The 24,236-nt window shown below is 37.1% G+C and overlaps 2 protein-coding genes and 1 long non-coding RNA gene across 4 annotated transcripts in view; 1 reads left to right on the top strand and 2 right to left on the bottom strand.

The window, feature by feature from the left end:
- The window catches only part of flrt1b (fibronectin leucine rich transmembrane protein 1b), a 29,259-nt gene extending 25,175 nt beyond the window's left edge, over positions 1 to 4,084 (bottom strand). The window contains exon 1 of the mRNA XM_082177625.1: positions 3,758 to 4,084. The gene's annotated coding sequence lies outside the window, so the exon portion shown is untranslated. The remainder of the gene's footprint in view (positions 1 to 3,757) is intronic.
- The window catches only part of macrod1 (mono-ADP ribosylhydrolase 1), a 61,294-nt gene that overhangs the window by 26,614 nt on the left and 10,444 nt on the right, over positions 1 to 24,236 (top strand). Inside the window, exons 4-5 of one of the 2 annotated variants that reach the window (XM_082177627.1) lie at positions 9,645 to 9,674; positions 17,538 to 17,654. In XM_082177627.1, coding sequence (XP_082033753.1) covers positions 9,645 to 9,674; positions 17,538 to 17,654 — 147 coding nt within the window. The remainder of the gene's footprint in view (positions 1 to 9,644; positions 9,675 to 17,537; positions 17,655 to 24,236) is intronic. The other variant, XM_082177628.1, reaches the window with a different exon arrangement.
- Positions 20,627 to 23,662, bottom strand: LOC309504490. Its single transcript, XR_014208091.1, has 2 exons — positions 22,082 to 23,662; positions 20,627 to 20,966 (listed from the first exon to the last, which is right to left on the bottom strand). It is a non-coding gene; the product is annotated as an uncharacterized lncRNA (long non-coding RNA).

Genomic DNA, 24,236 nt, shown 5'->3' on the forward strand with positions numbered 1-24,236 from the left:
TATATTGTAAACTTACGTTTGGTTTCTTAAAGAGTTAGTTCAGCCAAAAATAAAAAATGATGTCATCAATTACTCACCCTCATGTCGTTCCAAACCCGTAAGACTTTCGTTCATCTTCGAAACACAAATGAAGATCTTTTTAATGAAATCTGAGAGCTTTCTGTCGCTCCATTGACAGCCTACGCAACTACCACTTTCAAGCCCCAGAAAGGTACTAAAGACATCATTAAACTAATCCATGTGACTCCAGTGGTTTAACCTCAATTTTATGAAGCGACGCAATTGCTTAGTTTGCACAAAAAAACATAATTTACATCTTTATTTACAAAATATTAATCTCCACCACGCGTTCACGATAGCACCACGACGCATGCGTGTTGTGTTGATGCGAGAGCAGTGTTGGTTAGGGTCAAAATTAGGGACAGTCATGACCTAATGGTTAGAGAGTCAGACTTGTAACCCGAAGGTTGTGGATTGATTCTTAATACCACCAGGAAAATGTAGGTGGGGGAGTGAATGAACAGCGATCTCTTACTCTCTCAATACCAACGACCCTGAGCAAGGCACCTAACCCCAATCGCTCCCTGGGCGTTTGCAGAAAATGTCTACCCGCTGCTCCGGGTGTGTGTGTCCACAGTTTGCAGTTAGCGTGTGTGTTCACTACTGACTAGTTCTAATGTGTGTGCACTAACTGGGATGGGTTAAAAGCAGAGGAAAAATTCAGACTATAGGTGTACCATACCATACGTCTGTCACAGTCACAAACCATTTGGACTTTGTTTTTCAGTTTGCACCATTTTCCTGAGTTGAATTGGTTGTCATGGTTATTGGTTTGATTTCGTCATTTAGTTTAAGTGTGTGTCGTTAATTATCCTTGTTTGCATGTATACTTAAGTTCCTGTTTCTGTTCATGTGTACCTGTGTTGAAAGCCGTTCTCTCTGTTTGGATTTACCTGCATTGTAGATTTGTTAAAGATTACCTTTGCCTTCATCATCGTGTTCATGCACTATATGCTCTTACAACACAGTCCTTATGACACAAATTATTTTATATTTTTGTGCAAACAAAGCACTCGTGTCACTTCATAAAATTGAGATTAAACCACTGGAGTCACATGGATTATTTTAATGATGTTGTAATGTAATGTTACATTATTATTGTAGTAAAATGTTCATAATGTAATTTTTCTCAAAACTTAATAAAATCTTGAGCTCATAATGTAATCATTTTTACATTATGAGAAATGCATTGCATTGTCCTATTGTCATAATTGTAATAGCTTTTAAAAAATAAAAAATATGAGTATTCCTTTAAGGTAGGCCTACATTTTTAAAAATCTAAATCCAGTCTTACACTTCCAGCAAAATGCAACGGATTTAAATATTCATGCAATTATAATTATTATTATATTTTTATTACATTCAGGTTCAGTTTACTAGATTCTCAATACAGGCAGGAAATGACTGGGGTGCCCTTGAGCAAGGCATCTAACCCCCAATCGCTCCCCGGGCGCCACAGCAAAAAAGCCCACTGCTCCGGGGGTGTGTGTCCACTGTGTGTGTGTGTGTTCACTACTCCCTACTCCTAATGTGTGTGTGCACTAACTTGAATGGGTTAAATGCAGAGGACATATCCCGAGTATGGGTTATACTTGGCCTTCACATGTCACTTCACGTCACTTAAATACCGCTGATAAAAAAAAAGGACTGAAATGGGCAGATTACATTATAAGTTGCTACAGTGTTTTCATAATATAATACATTTCTCATTCAATATTCTATTACATTATGTGAAAAATCGTAATTACATTGGAAAATCATTATTACATTATGAGCTCAAGATTTTATTACGTTTTAACAAAATTCTTACATTATAAACTTTTTTATTACATTAATAATGAAATACCTATACATTATGTGCAGTAAGTACATTATGTGATTACATTAGGAGTTGCTGTCTTTAGTACCTTTCTGGGGCTTGAAAGTGGTAGTTGCGTAGGCTGTCAATGGAGGGACAGAAAGACAAATCTTCATTTGTGTTCTGAAGATGAACAAATGTCTTGCGGGTTTGTCTATAAAATTTAATGAATAATGATTATCCCATTTTTGTTTGTTTTGTTTATTTTAAGATTTAATTTTCTCTTTCTGAGCTGTGTTGCTCTCAGCCCTTTGCTCTCTTTCTCATCGCTCATCTGCATTTGACCACCATCTTAATCTGTGTTAGAGTTGATGTACTCTAAATCTGTGTAATCTGCTGTGTGAGAGTTGAGTTGGGTCTGAAGTACTGTGCTAATCCTAAATGACTCACTCTTGATGTAGTTCATGTAGAGTTTTTGTGACCACAAGAGTTGTTTTTTTTAAACAATAAAAATAATAATAATGCATAGCTCAAAGCTGCTTATGTACATTAAAACATGTAAGCGTAGTTGTTGGTAATCATAGTTAAAATGAGTTTGGGGTAGCTGGGCCTGTGTTTGAAGGGGTTGTGTGTGTGTGTGTGTGTGTGTGTGTGTGTGTGTGTGTGTGTGTGTGTGTGTGTGTGTGTGTGTGTGTGTGTGTGTGTGTGTGTGTGTGTGTGTGTGTGCGCGAGATGCAGGCCTTGCTGTACTTCTTTCATGCAGTGTAAAGTGTGTTTGTTACATACTGGCCCCACTGTTTTGGCATGGATATGAACACAGGCTGGTGTCTCTACAAAACCCCCACTCTTTCCTGGCTGTTACCAACAGGGCAAGAAAAAAAGATGAGAAATAAGGAAATATGATAAAATATAGAAGGGTCGCCACCATGTTAACACACACACACACACACACACACACACACATATGCGCTCCCTCTCGCTCTTCACTTACTGCACCTTCAGAAAGCAAGATGATTTCCCTGAAGATTTATAGAGGAGTGCCTTTGGCTTTCATAAATAAGATGCAACCCAAAACTGCAATTCTTTCTTTCTTTCCTTACAAAGAGGTATCTTATTGAAAAACTAAATAGAGGTAAAAAGGAGAACTTTACTGTAAACATTCATTTAAACAACAGGATATATCCATAGAAAAAAATATTGTTAAAAATAAAAGTAAGTCATCATAACTCAAGCAGCATGTTCTCATTTACAAGCACTATAAAAATACGAATTGTGTGCTTCAGTTTATGTTAAATCACATTACAGTGAGTGTAGGACATGTCTGTAATCGCCATAAGTGTCATTTAATATCAAATGATAGGCTATTATTAGATGTTCTACTGTATATCGTCAGTTTGCATCTCTCATAATCGCTAGATTAGGACACGGAGTATAGGCTACATTGCAAAAACACATGCACTCCTGTCTGCACCAGATTTGAAAGTACAAAAACAAATGCAAATTTTCACCAAATTATTGAGCTACCAGTATTTAAATAGCCATCATGAGCAAACAAGCGCATTTAGGCACTATACACAGTCACACGCCTTTAATAACAGGTCATTAAAATAAATGAGTTGGAGTCGCAATCCTGGATCTTAATTCTAAGCGCCTGCATTTAAATCCTATGTGACTGCCGCCTCAGACTGATTAAACAGGCGCTTAAGAGCAAACAAATGAAAGAGCTACGCATTCAGCCAGAATATATCAGTTTTCTCCAAACAGCGCTTAAAAAACATATGTATACCTCCTTTCAGTTCGAGGGAAAGTTTAGCAGACCAGAGAATAAATACCTCAGCCTTCTCAGACTGACCGTTGGTAACAAGTAGCTAATATGAAGAAGTGTTTAGAGCAACATACCTCAGTCTGGGTAAACGGCATCTTTCCATCGATTTCATTCAGAGAAATGTTTATTTTCTTCTTTTCTATATCGTGTGTTTTTTTTAATGGGTTTGGATTTCCCCGTTCTCTATGTTTTAGCCGTCTCAATCTTCAGTCAGTGAGACTCGCTGTGACCGTCGCGCGCGCTCAGAATCTCTCTCTCTCTCTCTCTCTCTCTCTCTCTCTATCCTGTCACTCAGAGCGATGCGCCTCGCGCTTTCTATATTTCGCGCCACTCCACCCCTTCATCTCCTTAGCGGAGTAACGGATTTTAACATGGATCACTTTACGAACAAAACATCTATCTTTGACGTGAATATATATATATATATATATATATATATATATATATATATATATATATATATTATATACATTTTAGGGTAATTTAATAAATGCTCTATTTATATACATACACACACATATATATATATTATATATATATTTATATTTATATATTTACGGCATGTATATAGCATGTATTAAATTACCCTCATATGTCAATATATATCATGCATATAAGTTAGTTTTTATGTTTTTTATTATATCATTTAGACAACAGTACGTGTGCATATAAATATATAATTTTATATATATATATATATATATATATATATATATATATATATATATGAACATTCATATTCATAAAATAGCCCTATCAGCAAGGTTCACACTTCAATTTTCACCACATCTGCCATAGATGCATGATACATTTTCCAGGTTAAACATTAGCCTATTCCACTCCTAGCATTTTCCAAGCAGGCGTCTTGGTGTTTGATCACTTCCATACATAAACCACGTGCATTTTTAGATAAAATTAGGCTACCATCTGACTGTTTTCTCAAAGGATTTTATTTACTCAATGAAGAATATATGGAACGTTTACCTTTTCATTAAGACTTGATTCGCCTTTTGAATAATGTGATTGTGTACAGCCTTATCAGCGTTGTTTTTTGTGGTTATGTCATATTCAATTTTAATGCATGGCATGCAGTTTGCTGTTAGGGGCCTCCCTCTCGGACTGCATGTGACTGTGAGGCTGTGTGCATGTCCTGAGCTATCAGCGCACTGAACTGTGAGTAGGATTGACTTTGACTTGCATTTTATTGTAGCCCTGCACATATAGTGAAGTAAATGTTTATGAAGATATATCTTTAGAGGAGGTGTGTATAATGTACAGTGCATGTGCGTGTTTACGAATGTGATTGTGGACACAAGCCAAGGTGTCTGCAGGGTTCTGGAGTGTCAGACATTAAGGACATCTGTTCAGACATACACACAATGTCTCTCTCTCTCACTGGTTTCACCCTCTCTCCCTGGTGGCAGGCTATTTCAGAAACACACACTTCCGTTCCAAACACTTGACCATTACGTTTTCTGTACAACCACACTTGATTGTGTTGTGTTTGTATGACTCCTATACCATATGTTATGTGTATATGTGGGGCGTTTTCTCCAAGGAGGCAAGGGAGGCAGTGCCTCCTCAAAAAATAGGCTGAGAAAATAATCCATATTACAAAAATTAAACAATGCAAATATTACAAAATGTGTCATTAAAAAGTGTATAAATCACTAGTTTTTCTAAAGTAACACTGTCCAAAAACAACACCAGCAGATAAAGTTACAGCGGGACGCAGCATCTCTCTTGCCTCCCCTGAGCCCATTGAGTTTTAACAGACCCCCTAAAGAATTCGGTGGTTTGGTGGGGGGTAATTGAGAATGAATGGGGGAAAGTCACGTGAGAGGAGGCAATGCTTCCATTGTGCTATAATTTGATGTGGTTTGTTATGATTGGCTATGAGTGGTTCACGTGATAAATCCCGTCTCTTGTTTTCGTGCGTGTTCCGCGTTCGCAAATCAGTCTGAATGAACAAAATGATTGGGTCAATGGTAAGACTTATTAAAAAGTAAGTAAACAGCTCAGCCATTTAGATATCACCTTGCCAAGTCAAAATCAAACTTGAAATGGCCTAAAAACATGATATACAATGGGGCTAAAGGCACACTGGGGTAAAAGGTGCATTTGATTAGATTTTTCTCTAAACTAGATGGTACAACTTGCCACAGCACTTTCCAAAACATCAGTTTTTCAAGATGCATGTGGAAATTTGTCTGATCCTTGACGTGATCGCGAGCAGCAACGCAAAATTGATTCTGTGCTAATTTGATCTATTTGATGTTTTTTTTTTAAATGTTGCTAAGTAAAAAATGAGAATTGCTAAAATTATTAATATATTTTGAGACAAAGGTCTTCTTAATGATTTTCAGTTTTGTTCAAGATAATTAAAGCAACAGTTTTTCAATAACGGAAGAATATGTAAAAGTATGGTATTTGGGGTAAAATGCACCCCTGCTGTTGGGGCAAAAGGCACAATAATTAACATGATAATAAAAAGCTGGCTGACTTTTCAATTTGTTGACATGATATGGTTAGATTCAGATGGTAAATATCATTAAGTTGGGTGTCCATCTTGATAATCCCCATATTTATAATGAAACCATCATAAAAAAAAATTATAATATTAATCATATAATATAATAGATTATAATTTATTGTTACTACTGTAAATCTATATTAAATTATCTTCAGTGCTTTCAAAATCTTAACTTTTTCTAATAATTTTGTTTTTGTGTTTTTAAAATATATTTGTATTCATATTTTAATGATAGTATATTTAATTGAATAAAAATGAAATCTTTTTAAACAGAAAACAGTACAAACTTTGCTGAAGTGATTGTTTTGAAGTATTAACTTAGACATTATTAAAAACATATTTTAGCTTAAGTATTTGTATTAATACTTTGTGCCTTTTTCCCCACGCTGGTGAGCCTTTTACACTGTGTGGTAAAAAAAAAAAAACCTGTTTGTGCCTTGCCTAAAAGGCCCACCTTGCCACCTCATACAAGATTTTTAAACAAAATAACCCTTTAATGATTTATTTTCACACAAAATCTGTTGCTCCATCAATGTTCCATACAAACATATATATTTTTCCTGGAATCATGGGAGTAGTGAAAAGCACATTTTTCTTTAGCTCCATTGTACCCTGTCTTCATGTCTGTGACCAGTGTTTACTGAGCTTGATGACTAATGTTTTCCGAAAATTTGTTGACTATTAAAAAGAACAGATGAACATTAGTTAATATATATATATATATATTGTTTAAATTGTTTCTCCCTTTAGTTATTATTTTGGAATAAATGCAAAAATGCTTAACTCTAACTTGATGAGATTTATACTTGGTTTTAATAAATGGAACATGAATTACATTGTTAATGTAAAAATAAAATAGAATTGTAATTGGTTTCCTTTTTTCTATTTATTTTTTTAATGTAATGTTTATTTAACCAGAAAAATGTGACAACATTAAGTGTAACTTTTCAATTTGATTTATTAAAATAAGAAAAACACACACTTAACTGTGAGGACTTTGCCTCATTTCAAAACACCACTGCATGCCTCTGATATAAATGAAAAATATGAGCTGGAACTTTTCTGTCAGCTCTTCTTATTAATGCATTTATTATAAAAAAATGTAAATGATGCAAACTCATGCTGTGCTGTTTTTGAAGAAAAAAAGACCTTTTCTCTTTTGTTCTTTTGATCTTTTCATTTATGGAGTTTTTGTACCTATGTTGTTGCACATTCTTGATCCATATACCGCCCAGCTTTTATCTTTGTCTCTCTCTGCCTCTCGTCCACGTCCGTCCCTCCTCTCACCCCCAACCTTCTGTTGAACTTTTTTTTATTCTCAACTATTCATCCTTTTGTTTTTCTTTTTTCTAATCCCTCTCTGTGATCCTAATCCGCCCGTAAACTCGTCATTGGCGTATATTGCCTCTTGCTGTGTGCTTTGCTGTGCAGAGTCGAATTGACACTAAGAATCAGCGCAGTATTTTTGTTTACAATCCCAACCTCGGTATTGATGTTCATGCACATTGTTTTCATCGCAGATCCATTTCATCCTGCCTGAAAGGAATTGTTACAGTTCTGAATAAGAAGATTGCATTTTGTGAACACATTCCCGCATACAATCTCATCATGTCAATATGCCTCACAGAGCTGTGTGAGTGTGTGAATGGTGTGTGCGAACATCATCATCTCTACGGTACTACTGTCACCCTTCCCCTGGGTAAGACACCGCACACAGGGTTTAAGCAGATGGTAAATCTCTCTCCCTGGGGTATCATCAACTTACAGCCTTCGCTCATTCTCTCTCCCACTGTTTTGCTCTGTCCTTCCTCGTGCATATCTGATCCCTTTTTCCTTCTCACTTGTAGTTTTTTTCCCCCTCTGACAGACAGGAAAGAAAGGGGCCTCCACTTGCAAATTACATCTTTCCTACTCTGTCTCTCCTGTCTCTCTCATCTCGTCTGTCTCCATCTCCTCCTTTGCCCTCCCTGTGTAATTAACTAGGTTTCAGTAACAAACCTTTGGGCTTTGGGGTTGCTATGGTTACCTCTCTCTCCATACTGTTTTCTGTTTGTCAGTCTATCTAAATTGTGCGTGTGTGTATGTGTTTGTGCTTTTTTCTGTGGCTGTGTATCTATTCATTTGAAAAAATGTGTTTGTCTGGGCTTACATTAACTCCATCTGGTAAATTATTTGTTGGCTCATAAGCTCGTCACTTATCATGCAGTTTAATGTCCATGTGCAGAGGTGTAATGAATTTTAAATGGGAAAAAATAATCCACTATCTTATTGCTCATTTGTGTTTTAGCTTCACTGTCTGATCATGAAACAGTGTTGTTTCACTTCTGGTTTGTTGTGCGACAGCCTCGTACTTGAACTCAAATCTGTGCAACATGGTTTGATGTGCACAAAGGTAATTTTTCCTTTTTGTGGAGATTGATAGACAAAAATATTTTAGAACATTTCATTCATATCTTATAATGGAAAAAGCAGCTCTTTTTATACAAGTTTAATTTACAAAATTGGCTTTCGTTTCACCTATGACACATGGTTCAGGACCCTGCTTTTTACTGTATTGATGCTAATGTCAATTAGCACATTGGATGACCAGGCTCAGGCACATCTGTACAGTCTGACAAAAGAAAATTAATTAATTAATTAATTAATTAATTATATTTTATTTTAATGGTTTTAGTTTTTAAAGGTACAGTATGATTTCATTGTTCACTGAGCAAAAAAAAAAAAAAAAAGTCAAGAAATATTTATGACCCTTTTAAACAGGCTTCTTCAGATAATGGACAATCTCCATTGTCATACTGTATACAGTAGATATTATATTTTATTATATTATATTAAATTATATTCTATTTTTAAAGAAATTGTTTTATTCAGCAACGGCGCATTAAGAAATTACTATATTAAATAAATGCTTTTTCTATTGATCAAAAAAAGTATAACGCTATTAAAAAATTAAGCAGTAAAACTGTTTTTAACATTGATGATAATAATAATAATAATAATAATAAAGGTAAAATCAGCATATTATAATGATTTTTGAAGAATCATGTGACACTGAAGACTGAAGACTGGAGTAATGATGCTGAAAATTCAGCTTTGCATCACAGGAATAAATTACTTTTTAAAAATATATTCAAATATATTTTAAATTGTAATGTCACATTAGTACTTATCTTACCAAATAAGGATGATCATAATAAAAGTCTATTCAAAAACGATAAAAAAAAAAAATCTTCCCGGTCCCAAACCTTTGAACCGGTAGTGTAAATTGAGTTGAGGTTCTTTAATTCTTGTCCTTGAACTTTTCCCCTCTGATTAAATTTGTATTGTCAGTCACCAGTAAGGTATTACTTCCTTTTAAGTCACTGTATGCTGTAATGTCTCTTGACATCTTCCCTGAAGAGTCCCCTGTTTTCTTTTTGTCGTTTCAGCTAACAAGACACTTCTGGGTGGAGGAGGAGGTGAGTCAATTCTTTTTTCCCCCCTCTTTTTCAGAGGCTGAATGAGACAAATGTAGAGACAGCTCAAGTGGGAAAAGACATTAAAGGAGAGAAGCATCGGCGAGGTGAGAGGAATTAGAAGGTGAAAGAGAGCAAGTGAGAATCAGCAGGTGGAAACAAAGGTGAGAGAGTGAGAACGTATGTGTGTGATGGGAGCTGTTGTCAGCCTGAGGCTTTGCACTTTTCTGAATTTGAACAGACAATTTCTGAAAAGCCCTGTGAGTGAGAACAGAGATGCTATTTGAGGAGCAAAAGAGCGATTAGAGACCCAGTGAGAAGAAATGAGCGCTAAACTCTTAAACCATCTCTGATAGAGCTGCCCTGATAGAACACACACACACACGCGCGCCCACAAACATCGACAAGAGAAAAACAATTCATCAGCAGATTCTGAATATAATGGAGAAATTAAAGAGACTGTGCTTTTTCAAAACTGTTTGCTCACTGTGATGTATTAAAAAGTACTTGGATCTGACAAGACGGTAGATTTTCTCTGAAATACAGTAAAGCCTTCAGATTCCTGCCTTCTATCTGTACGTTCAAATATTCATCAAACAATGAGCTCTTTGGCATTCCAGCTGCACAAACAGTTAAGTCTTAACTCAAATTTAAGGGGACTATAACAAAAAGTACCAAGCTGCAAAGGTATCTGGATATGGTCCCATGGTAATTCTATGTATTTCTGAACATGTTCCATGTTGTAATATTGACATTGTTTCACATCCAACATAAACTACAGCCCATCACATAAGTAGGTTTCTCCTGAGGATCAGTAACTACATCTGCAATTATCTCAGAGTTGCACTTTTAGTCATTAGTTACGGGCCTGTAATGTTCCTGCTCCCGGGAGGTTCTAAATAACGAGTGTGTAACATGTAACAACTGTTTTTTTCCAATAGACTGTGCGGTGTGTGAAATCACCTCTAACCTGAAATAGCAACAGTAGCTATATAATATCAGCACACACGTTTCCACCAGACTGGCTGCTAATCCATCTTGACAGAATTAAAGAGAGAGTTCATCCAAATTACAATTCTCTCATCATTCTCTCATCCTCGTGTTGTTCCAAACTTGTATTTATTAATTTATTTCTTCTGTGAAACACAGAAGAAGATATTTTGAAAAATTTTTTTTTTTTCCATTCAGTACAATAAAAAAAAAAATCAATGGTGTTCAGACCCCAGCGCTCTTTAGAATATCTTATGTTGTGCTCCTCAGAAGAAAGAAAGTCATACAGGTTCGGAAAGACATGAGGGTGAGTGAAGGTCATCTTTGGGTTAACAATCTCAGAACCGTATTCAAAAGTAAAAGACACACTTCTCTGGAATACTTGTTTCTAATTGGTAAATCATGGCATTCTTTGGTTAAGTAATTTTATATAGTGACTGTTAAACCGTATATTTGACAGTAGTTTTTGGCAACCAGTTTCCTACACTGTAAAAAAAAAAAAAAAAAAAAAAAAAAGTGAATGCCTTACATTTTTTACATCAACTTGGATGTTTAAGTCAGTTCAACTTAAATTACATTAGACTGACATAAAAAAAAGTTGAATCTTGTATAACATAAAAAGGTTGAAAATTGCTTTACTTGTTTTGATGAGTTAAAGCAATGTAAAAATATGTTGTCATAACGTATTTTTTTTATTTATTTTTTTTACAGTGCTGTGCTATTTTCATGTCTCCCTGATCACTTTGTGATCTTTTTCTTCTCAAATAAATAAAATAGGCTATTATGTCATAAATAAATGAACATAAGATGTTACTTTGAATTTCAATTTTTGCATTTATTTATTCGTTTATTTTGTTGCCAGATTATGTACACTCATTATCACAAAGGAAATCACCTTCTTTAAAATTACTTAACAAATTATGAACCATTAAAAGAAAAATATATTTCACACACAACAAACAAACTATTGCCATGTGTGACTCTATTAATGAGCATTGTTTTGGAAATACAAATACTGTCAATAGCTGTGATAACAACTGTACATATCTTATTTTTTGCTTGCAAATCCTAAAGCTAGCTACAAACTTGAAATGGTTATGTTAAGTCTGATCTACACTACCGTTCAAAAGTTTGGGGTCAGTAAGATTTATTTTGTTATTTTTTAAAGAATCAAGAAAAGTGACAGTAAAGACATTTATAATGTTAAAAGATTTTGATTTCAAATAAATTCTGTTCTTTCTGAACATTCTATTTATCAAAGAATCCTGGGGGGAAAATGGATCACAGTTTCCACAAAAATATTAAGCAGCACAACTGTTTTCAACATTATAAAATGTTTCTTGAGCACCAAATCAGCATATTAGAATGATTTCTGAAGGATCATGTGACACTGAAGACATGTTTAGTAACTAACATTAACAAAGGTTAATCAATGCTGTTGAAATATATTGCTCATGTTAGTTAATGCTCTAATTAATGTTATCAAATGAGACCTTATTGTAAAGTGTTACCAAAAAAATCTTATCAACCCCAAACTTTTGAACTGTGGTTTACAAATCGTTTTTGTACAGTATTTGTAAGAGGTGCGTGTGCATTTTGAAAGTGAATTGCAAGATCTTAGGTATATAATTTACGATAGTAGAGTGCTATGCAAATTAACAGGAATGTCCAACTGTTGACTCAGTATTTACGCATATGCATGTGTCGATTGTAAGCGTACGCAGTTCTTGCTCTCTGCCCGTGTTAAGTGCCTGCCCGTTAGCTAATCAATACTAGTGATAAATCTGCACTTGAGAATCCTACTCATCAGAACCACGTCTCACACACACAAACACAAATTCAGAAGTGCGCACTGCTGTATATTGACCTGTTGTTTTTCTGTAGTTACTCAAACACAAATGGCAAAAGCGATTGATTTAGGCCCGACCTTCACCTCCCTCAATTTAAACCTCCCTGTCAGTTCGTGCCTATGCATGTCTTCCATGTCCCTTTCTTTCTCTCTGTTTTACTCCAAACTCATCTTTGTGTCTCACTGCCCTACCCCTTCACCTCTTCTCCTCACTCCATAACACTCCAACACCTCTTTTCTCTCTATTTCTGTCGGCAGTACGCAAACACATCGGCTTTCTCAGGCTCACACTCTCTCCCTCTCTTTTTGTTGGCTCCACTCCTGAGGTTTGTTAAGACAAACCTGGGTGATAATTAGGCAGGGACAAACTATACATCAGGGAGGACACAGCCTCAGAGCATTGCATGCAGAGAGAGAGATGAGGGGTGAGTCTCTGCCTGTTGGTGTTTAAAGCAGGAAAAGCACTAAAGCTGAGAGGGCAAAAACAAGAGGATGTGTTTAAAACAACAGAAGAGAGAATAAAGAAAAGCATGGATGAGTTAGGATGTGTCGTATAGTGGTATATAGTTTGTTTCGGATACTGTTTTTCAAACTCTAGCACCATTTATTCTCGGTCAGCATTTCTGATGCACTGTATTCTGGGCTTTTCTTTTTTCAGTAATAAAATAAACATCCTTAAAACAAACATTTCTAGACTAGAATAGAATGTTTTTGAAGGAAGTGTTTTTTATTACAAGAAGAAAAAATTTGCCAGTAAAGTTAAATAAGCCTAAATTCAAGATATAGTCTCTGAAATCTAGTTTTAAGAAGCAAAATGATAACGATATAATAATGTGTATAATAAGGCTGGTTTTCAGAGAATGTCTTGAATTAGGCTTGTTTTTCTTCCCGCGTTGGTAATTAGTTTAGTCTTTTATTCTTTATGACTTTTATTCATTAAATATTGTTAAAATAAAATAATTGTGGTAAAAAAAAATAACTCTATAAACAAGTCTTATTATCTTACACAATGTATGTTTAAAGGATGTTTTGATATTTTTACTGGAAAACAAGAAAAAATACTGATTAATAAAATTGTTTCTTTGCTGTGTACTAGACAGGAAGTCAAAGGAAGACACAAATGGAAAAAGAAATAAGGAAGAGAGTCTGCGAGTGAGTGATGAAAATAATTCATGCTGGATTTCCTATTTTCACGGTCAGATGGATCATACTTGTAAATGGCACATATAACTATAGGCAATCAAAATGTTCTGTTCATTAAAGTAGGAGACATCAGTCCTGAAGCTCAGAGCTGAGAAAGCTCCAGATTGCACAAAAGGACACAGTGACATTAGAGTATATTTGGGTTTTGTTGTGTTTGTGGTGTAATGTTGAATTTTGGCATATGGCTTTTAAAAATGTTTGTCTGTTTTTTAGCAACCTGGAAAGCTACACATGGATAAGTATTGATTTGGTTGTTTTATTTTTTGAGTGAAAATGTGTGTTATGTTCTCCACTTGGCACCGAGTGTAATGTTGGTGTTCTGGTTTAAAACCCAGAATGGCAGGCATATGTTTAGAGAGAGATTGTGCTTTGGTGTCGAGGGATTTGTGACATGGGCTAGCAGATGTGCCAGATCCAATCAAATGCTCCTACTAATGGCTACCATGGTGACCAGCTCAGCCAATAACACCGTGTCCTAACCAGGCGCGATGCGATAAGATTACAGCGACAAATAATTTGTCTGTCCACACTAGATGCGACGTGACTACGAGATGCGTCAAAATCAATCAAAACCCACAGCCAATCAGAACAGCGTGTGGGCGGAGTCTCGAGGCAAGTGCACAGCACCAGATCATCTTGACGGCACTCGCAAGAAATGATAATAATCAAATTCACAAATATTACACCATTAAACATTATTAAAAATGCATAGGCTACTGAGTTACTAAAACAATCTGTGTCAAAGAATGCTCTTGTTTTTTCACAGTTTAAACGTTCATGTTTCCATTTGTTTAATTTCAAGATCTGAGGTGAATTATCCATTGCTGCTTTTACAGCTACAAAGCTGGGAGCACTAAATGGTATTCAAAGTCATATTGCATGCTTTTAACACCGTGTCCTAACTACACGCTAAGCGCGATAAAAGGTATCTTTTAACCAGCCGCGACGGCGACACGCGACGATTCTATTTTAGAAACGGTTTCTATTTTTCTGCGACGTCGCACTGGAACAACAAACTCAAGAATGCAAAAATAAAAGCATGCAGTGTGACATTAAATATCATTTAGTTCTCCCAGCTTTGTAGCTGTAAAAGCAACAATGGATAATTCACCTCAAATCTTGAAATTAAACAAATGGAAACAAGAACGTTCAAACTGTGAACAAACAAGTGTATTCTTTGACAAAGATTGTTTTAGTAACTCAATAGCCTATGTATTTTTAATCATGTTTAAGGGGTGTAATATTTGTGAATTTGATTATGTAGCCTACTTATCCATTTTCTTGCGAATGTCGTCAAGATTACTCTCTGGTGCTGTGCACTTGCTCCGCCCACACGCTGTTCTGATTGGCTGTGGGTTTTGATTGATTTTGACGCCTCTCGTAGTCACGTCGCGTTCTAGCAAAGTGGTTCTAGTGTGGACAGACCCTAGCCTGGAAATCCAGACCTAAATCTAAAAGATTAATGGTCTGGTGTCGGTCAATGAAAATCGGCCAGCTCGAGGGGCGGCACCAAGTATGCATTTGAAAATCTCACAGCATGCAATTGGATAACACTACGACCAATCACAACAATAAACCCCATACGCATAGCTACCAGCAGAGCTAACTGGTAGATTAGACTCTTCCGGTCGGCAAAACAGCAAAAACACCCTTCTTGCAAAGGAACGATTCGAGCGCCGTCTTCTGTTCCTCTTTTGGGAAAAAGCCAAGTCTAACTCGTTCATTGTAGCGGCCAAAGCCGTTTCAAACAACTGCTATTCATCCATAGGCATCTTGCAATGTTTATTAATGACTTCGACGTCACAGCGCTGTCGTCTTCTGTTTAGCTCGCCTCTGGCCCGCCTATATCAGATAACCCGATGTGATTGGTGCAGCTCAGATCGAGGGGCATATTTAATGAGCTCCATTGCTCGACACCAGAGTAACTCGCTGAGCAAATTCAACTTGTGCTCTCGCGAGAACTCTGGTTTACCAGGGTAGACAGACCCATGGGACAGACAAATTATTTGTCGCTGGAATCTTATCGCATCGCGTCTGGTTAGGAGGACACGGTGTAAAATTAAATAAAGCAGATAAACAGTAGGCTACCTGAGATTATCATTGTCACACTTTGTGTTTGTTGTTCCAGCCGCGACATCGCAGAAAAATAAAAACTGTTTCTAAAATAGAATCGTCGCGTGTCGCCATCGCGGCTGGTTAGGACGAAAACTGATTAACATGGAAAAGATACCTTTATGTAGTTAGGACATGGTGTAAGAGGGTGCGTTTCGAAAACACTTGCTGACCACCAATTCAGACCAAACCAATTTGATGGGAAATTGAGAACAACTGTTAATGAATGCTTTTCACAGAAATGTTGTGTGTGTGTGTGGACCCCATGCATGCATGTTTGCATGCACGTAGGTGTTGCGTGGGATTAAATGCTAGGAACACATATGATATGACAGAGAGCTGGAAAAAAAACTGTATGCAATATAGGAAAATATCCTATATGTTTTTTTCCGTGTCACAAACCCCGACAGGTGAGCAAAAAGCCAATTAGTACCTGCTAAAAAGATGTTTGTGTAATATAAAAAGTGTGTGTGCATGCATGTTGCAATTACACAGGAAAGCAAGCTATTCCCAACAGGCGTACCTCGTCACCACATTCACATCTTTTCCCCTATTCCTTCCTCTCATCCTCCTTTCCTCCACTCCAAAGCCCTGAGTACAACTTCCCTCCATCTGTCCCTCCGTCTCTCTCAGTTTTTTCCTCATCTTTCTCTCCACTTCACTCTCTGGTATTTCTTGGTATATATTCCCTATCTTTCTATCTTTTTATCACTCTATCTCTCGCTCCTGCAGATTCTGAGCACATATCAGCAAAAGTACCAGGGCGCTGAAAACCCTTGAGTAAAACTGTTATGACCCTCAAATCGCTGCCCTTAGTGCTATGAGAAATCAGATTTTTCTGTGTCCTCAAATGATAAATGGGGGTTGGGTTTATCAGCATTAAAGTGGGGTAAACAAGCTGTGTCGATCCCAAACTGCACAATATTTGTCATTGGACGACATTTTTAGAAAGGACCCATCATATACAGCTGCCTGAGATTGAGAGGTGGCAGGTGATTTGGTAACAAGTTCTCATTTGTTAACATTAGTTTATTCATTAACTAACATGAACTAACAATGGGCAATGTGTTTTTACAGCATTTATTAACCTTTGTTAATATTTAGTTAATAAAAATGTTCATGTTAGTTCACAGTGCATTAAGTAATGTCAACAGATACATCTTTTGATCTTAAAAATGTAGTAAATGTTGAGATTAACATTTAACTATGATAAATAAATCCTGTAAAAGTAGTGTTCATTCTTAGTTCATGTTAACTAATGTGGTTAATTAATGTAAAATGTTACCGGTGTTTTTATGCTTAAAATGTCTTAAAAAGTCAATTAAAGTAAATGAAAAAAGAAAATATATCATAAATGTTGGTAAATTGCCATCTGAATTATCTGGCTAAATATTACATATGTGTATTTATATTGTGTGTGTGTGTATGTATATATGTATATATGCATGTATGTATGTATGTGTATGTATATATATATATATATATATATATATATATATATATATATATATATATGCATGTATATCTCTCAGTAATTCTTTTAAATAAATGTTATAATTCATTCTAATAAATGTAACCTTACTGCACTACTTTATCTGTATCTTATTAAGAGTCCAGAATGCTAGATCTATTCATAGCTAACAAAAATAACTGTTGTGCATGTATATGCATATATATGAATATGTATATGTGTATATATATTCCCCCTTCAGTGGATGGTGCCATTCATCGTGGAGCTGGTCCTCTGTTGAAGAAGGAATGTGCCACTCTGAACGGCTGCGAAACGGGGGAGGCCAAGATCACCGGAGCCTACGGCCTGCCTGCAAAATGTGAGTTGCTCATGAAACAAACTGATCATCACACTAATGCCATATAAACATCTGTCTGAAATGGTTTGAGCTCTTTGGAATAGGATGATGAATTCAGAATCATTTGTTAGAATTAAACATTTCTTCCAGTATGCTAAATGGATAAGGAAAAGAGCAAACCTTGCTCAGGTTTACGCTTGATTGCATCAAAGTCAGCACAGTACTTTTGTAGAAACTAAATTACACTTGATTTTGACTTTTGCAATGTTTTATATTTCCTATCTTTGGATAGTAAGCAGGTGTTGTGCAACCTCTCTAGCGAAATGTCAAACGGTTGCGTACATGTTGCACGCTGCCGAATGAATAAATGAATAAACCATCAACGCAAACCTTTTTCCCTATCACTCTCCCTCCCTCCCTCCCTCCATCCATCTCCCTCCCTCTCTTTCACTCTTCCAGAGAGTGTTCAGTAATTATGTAGTCAGACAGTGTTTACAGAAGCAAGCGCACTTTAATTTATTCGCACACTTAGCAGTAATTTCCTTGTCTAATTTATGATCCCCCCCCACTGTACCTTGCTGTTCAGAGACAGAGATGCACACGCTGCTGATTCTCAAGCCACCCCCAACACACACAGATACACACTAGTGATTTGCCTTACACTCCAGGCTATGCTCTCTGTTAGTTTTTACGTAGTCTTTAGTTGATTTTTCTCTCCAACTTTGTGTTTTTCCTTCTCATCTCTCTCTTTCTGTACTGTACCGAACTGCGGGGAGTAGAACAGTAAATATCAGCAGTAATTGCAGGACTGAAATTAGTGTCTGTGTCTGACTGCGTGCACCGCACACTGATGGGATTATAAGTTATGTACGAACAGGTGTTTGGACTATTTGTGATTTGTGAGCTGTTAAAATGTAACATTTCTAAATGAAAATGTTCAGGTTTCTGTCTGTGGGTAGAGAGCATCATGGCGGTGCAGGTTCCAAATTTGTCTATGCAAAACTGGCTGCCACAAATCCTTGGATGTTCAGCCAATCCCCAAGTGTCAGGTCACACCTTCAGTGTAACTCTACCGGATTTTTATATATTGCATCATCCACTAGATTCTAGGTTCTGATCGTTTGAAAAAGTAATAGCAAAGCTCTCCTCAACATGCTGGAAGATTTAAGATGTCAATCATGTCCATAGCAAAACGAGTAAAGCGCAAACGTTTAATGCTTAGAATTAATTTATTTTAAACCCTTTAGGCTGAAGTATGTACATTTTTCGGTTTTTAAATATTTTGTTTATCCTATCTTAATATGCAGAGACAGCTATAAATAAGCTATTCATAGGTTATTTATTTTGTCTCTGTTGCCCAGTTGTTTTGAGCTACCCGTCTAGTCGTACACAAAAAATACTGACTCTACCAGTGGCGTGAGTTGGGGCGGGGCTGTCAGTTTGTTCAATCAAGAACTGATGTGGGCGTATTTGAAAACCTTTTTTGAAAACAATATTTGTTTTTGCAGTTCCGTTCGGTGGTGGAGAAATGTCATACTTCAGCTTGAACATCAATTGCGTGATAGTAATAGAAAGCATCTATAATTACAGACTAAAGCCCCTAAATAAAATCTGAGATTTGTGTGTTTGTATAGAGTATTGTCATGTTTTGACTGGCTGAGCTGCAGTTTGCACATGTGCTCGCACATCTGTTACTTTTTGGATGAGGATAGGGGAGTGTATGTTTGTGTCTTATAGTAAAACAGAAGTATGGTAATAATACATACTCTGCCTGGGTTGAGGGGGTGAACTATAAACCCAGTGGATCTCATTGGTGAATGAAAGGCAGAATGTGCAGATCCTGTCAGTCCCTAAGTCCACCTGTGTACCAATACAGCCTTGACTAGGGACCCAACAATACAAAACAACCATTGCTAGGGGGGAGAAAGAGAAGAGAGTAGCATATTTATCAATACACACACATACACACACTCTCTCTGAGCCTTCATTTCCCTCTGAGGCCAATTAACACTAATTAAAATCCACACAGGCCAATCGAACACCCACCCTTCTCTCCTGTTATTTAACTAATCCCTTTTTCTCTCTCCCCTCATTGCTCATAGACTGGATGAATAACAAGGTTCGATTATTTAATTATGTTTATTAAACAATCCAATGAAATACACCGTCATTTTACAATGACCTCAAATTAAGGCTGTTATCTCAAATCAATTTTGAGCTGCAACTTTCTTTAAAATCACAGCTTTTTCTTGTCAAAACCAGTTGCATGAAAGCCAAGGTGAAAGAAAAGGGATCTATTGTGAGGGCCGTCGTGCTTGATCGGCTGGTGACTGCGGGTATATTGTAACTTAGCTGCCAAGCTGATTTGAATTTGAGAAAAAGGGGTGAAACACAAAAAGTGAGTCGAACACCTTCGGACCATTCAGATGATAAGCAGATCTCTTGCACCGTCTTAGCCAGCTGTCTTTTTTTAAGTCAGCGCACCTGCTCCCCTGCTGCAGAATGGGGATATAGCTGACTTTTTCTCCAGGGGGTTTGGTGGGAGAGACCAGGGCCTCCCTTTGTGCATGAGACAGGAGACTTGGGTTTGGTCTGGATGAGTGAACAGTTAGACTTGGTAGCAGAAAGACAGAAAATCTTTCACTGAGAGGGAGGGAGAAGAGGAAAGAGAAAGGCGAGCAGGCAGGAGGAAGACGGGAAGGAGGGGGAACAAACAGGGGAGTGATTTAGAGCCTGATAATAGCAAGTTTGGAGTAGATTCATCGATACGTTATGGGTGTTGTCAGGTTTTGGTTTGGGAGCTGCGTGGGGAGAAAGAGAATGGTATGTTTTCTCGTGAGCAGATCAGGAAGTTATGGTGGAATAAAATGTTTTAGAAGACAAGCTGTACGACCACACTGTGATCCAGCATATATTAAAGCAAAAAGCCACAAAAAGTGTTGAAATACGGTACATAAATAATCTTGAATTTATCTATCTTATTTTATCCATCCATCCATCCATTCATTTTCTTCTATACAGTTTTAGTATATTCATATATTCTGTACATATTGTAAGCTATAGCTCCACTTACGCTGTTGACTTATTTCTGCGCTTATCTGTATATTGAACACTATATTTCTGCACTTCTGGTTAGATGCTAACTGCATTTCATTAGCTCTGTACTTGTACCTTGCATAATGACAATAAAGTTTAATCTAATCTAATCTTATCTATCTATCTAAACTTTTTGTTAAATAAATTATTATTATTTATATACAAGTATTGTGTCTATTCATTTGCATGTCAGGTTTCAACACAAAATTAAAGTATATATAAAAATGTAATAAATGACTAGCCTGGCTAACGTCAGACCACTTTCTCTTTGAGACGTGGTCTGGGAACCACATGTTCATTTTCTCGTATTTGAGGCGTGGTTTACGAATGCCCAGAGCCGTTTATTGGGCGCTACAAATGTCTATCAAATGCGCCTGTCCGTAGCTCATAGCCAATCGTTTCAATTATACCAGATGACGTATGTAGAGCGACAGATATTCAACGCATTATAGACACACTTACAAAAATGTTTATTGCCAGGTCAAACAGAAGTTATTACACGACAAGTAACACAAGGACAACTTCAGCCGAAGCTGTCAATAGGCCGATACATGAAGAACATGGCTAACGTTACCACAAAACTGAGTAGCCTTATAACATTTTACCAATCGAACAGTCGCGGCTACAACACTATATGCCACGCAATTTCGTCTAGCCTACATCTGACCATTTTGGGTTCAAACACGCTCTGCACACCACACATACTTAACGGTGTTAAATTTGAAAAATACCGTTCGATAGAACTGCTTTGTTACCACAGTTTCTGCGTGCTTCCTCAGGGATGAAGTTTCACATTTGCGGCTATCCAACACGAAAATGTTTGCAGCAAAGCCTTTCACAATATTTTCTTCAGATAACTCCAAATTTCTCCCACACACTGGACTTGATTTTTGATGACGTTAACGTATTGTCGACAACTTTACAATCTCCACTAGCTATTCTTTTCTTCAACTCCTCAGCATCCATCTCGACGACTGCAAGCAGATCGCGCGCAAAAGTGAAAGTAGCCTAGGGAACGTTATAGATCATGGGAGGGCGTGGCGCGTCGGCACAAATAAACTGATGTGGATTTTAAATTATTTTATCAACTTGAAATACAGGCATTTTTTGTAGATGTGTTCCTAAAAATATGCATATATTTTTACGTCTGTCATGTTGGATCCATAGATATAAACAAACTGCTTCGGTGTGTCGCATAGATGTCGTCATCGTCTTGCTGCTCCCTCCCCGTTCTGTGATTGGTTCCCTAGCTGAGGCGAAAATCTGGTCCATGGAATCCATGCTGACTAGCAGCGTGAATAAAATCGCGCTGCGCTCAAGGCAGCATGGGGGAACCCAGGCTAATAAATGACATGATTATATGACAAATATTTATTAGATTAGGTCAACAGCTTAATGATCAATTTCAGAAACTATATTTTAGCAACAAGGTCCCGAATCTACATTATGCTCCATCGTAAACATCTGAAATCTGTAGAAAATGTTCATTTCTTCCCCGCTCACTCTGTTGTAAGTGCGCTTGTGTTTGCTTTAGAGAGCAAACAGGAGCGACAGAGGGAGTTGAGCAGTGCAATATCTAAACCTCCCGGCAGTTTTCTGTAGTTTGCTTTAACCTCCAGCTGCACCTGTGTCTGCGGTGATTATGTCATCCTGTCTCTCTTCCTTCCACACCCGCTTTAGCAGTTCATGCTGTGCCACAAATATGACAACACTTTGTGACACTGTACTTCCAGTCAAACATATGCCCACTGTTCTCAGTTTGTTTGTTTTTTTCTGTCCATTGTTTCCCTTTGCATATCATATGTGAGCGTCTAGGTGTGTGTGTGTGTGTGTGTGTGTGTGTGTGTGTGTGTGTGTGTGTGTGACTAATGTCTCTGCCTGACTTGATGTATGATGGTGCTGCTGGACTAAACAAACAGAGGTGGATCGATGCTGTAAACACTGCAGAGTGCAGCGGTAAATAAACGCAGCCGGACAGCACGCAGCGCAGAGAGGTGTCGGGGGGCGGATGGATGAGGGAAAGAAGAGTGGGAGTGGAACTGACGGAGGGAGGCTGGACGTCCAAAAGACAAGCGGGGCAAAGGGGAAGGATTGAGGACATGCCACAGACGTGACACACAAGGACATAAGACATTGAGAGGACAGATGGATGGATGTTTTAGACAGAAGGTAGACGCAGACGGAAAAGGAGGACAAGGGAAACGGACCTACCGTCTGGTTGAGCTGAGTGTCAATGTCAATGGGAGGAGGAAACAGGAAATTGAGATGAGAGGGTGCAGGATGGAGACAAGTGGGTCTTTAGTAATCGAGAAACAGACAGATGGCAGAAATGGGAACCACAAACAGAAAGTGTAGTTGGTATAAGTGAATAAGTCTAATCAAAAGTTTAGAAATAACACATCAGGGGTTAATCACTTTTCTCTTTCAAAAAAGACCTTACAAAAGCATGTAAAGTATCGCACTTGCTGTATTGACAATTGCCATAGAGACCATTTTTATATTATTATATGAATAATCATTATTCTTTTGCAGACCAAGGAAACTGCTTTTCAATTAAACATTTGAACATGCACACTCTAAATTTTACTTTAGAACAAATAAAAGGAATCAAACATAATTTATTTTGATGATTTCAGTTTTTTCCTGTTACGCTTATGAACGTACCCTGTTTTTGGATTTATACCTTAAATACTTTGTCACCTTTAGGGTTGAATGAGGATTTTGATATTAAGCCATTTTTATAGTGATTAAACGTTTTTTGTAATTTGTATTTGCCACATGAGTTGTATTTGTCACATGACTTGTATTTGTCACATGATTTCTTGGGTGTGCCTAATTAAGGTGATCACCTGTGTCTATTTAAAGTTGACTTCACTTTACATTGACATTGTGCCTGATGAAGACCTGAGGGTCGAAACGTTGCTTGAATAATACAAAATAATAATTGGAGCAGTAATTTTCAGTGTGCGGACTTCACACTTCTTTATTTGCATGTACCCTGGAAACCATAGAATCTGCCAACAATTACTACTATAGTTATTACAGTAATCAATGCTAGTAAAAGGATTGCTAAATCCTGCAGATTCCATATGAATTTACTGTCTTATTTATTTATCTCACTGTATTATTTATTTATAACAACTGCCGTCACTTGGGTATTTTGGTAGAAACTGCGGTTTCCATGGTAAATGTGGGGTTTAGAAAGGACTAAACACTATCAATGCTTATCAACTCAGCTGTTGACAGCGCCTATCGGTGCAGCAGTTACTGTGAAGAGATTTTTCGATGTTGTATCATCATGTCATCAGAAGAAACAAGCCAAAAGACCCATCCAACAGCCATCAGTTATTTCTATTAGTCAGCCAGACTGTGTTACAAAGGCCTAGTTCTGCCAATTAAGGCCAATATCACTGATACTGATATACCGATACCACTAATTAATGGAACATTTTAAAATGCGAAATTTATAGCCCTTTAATATACTTGAATGACATTTGTTTGAACTTT

The sequence above is a fragment of the Leuciscus leuciscus genome (assembly GCF_965113295.1).
Source record: "Leuciscus leuciscus genome assembly, chromosome: 8".
Lineage (NCBI taxonomy): Eukaryota > Metazoa > Chordata > Actinopteri > Cypriniformes > Leuciscidae > Leuciscus > Leuciscus leuciscus.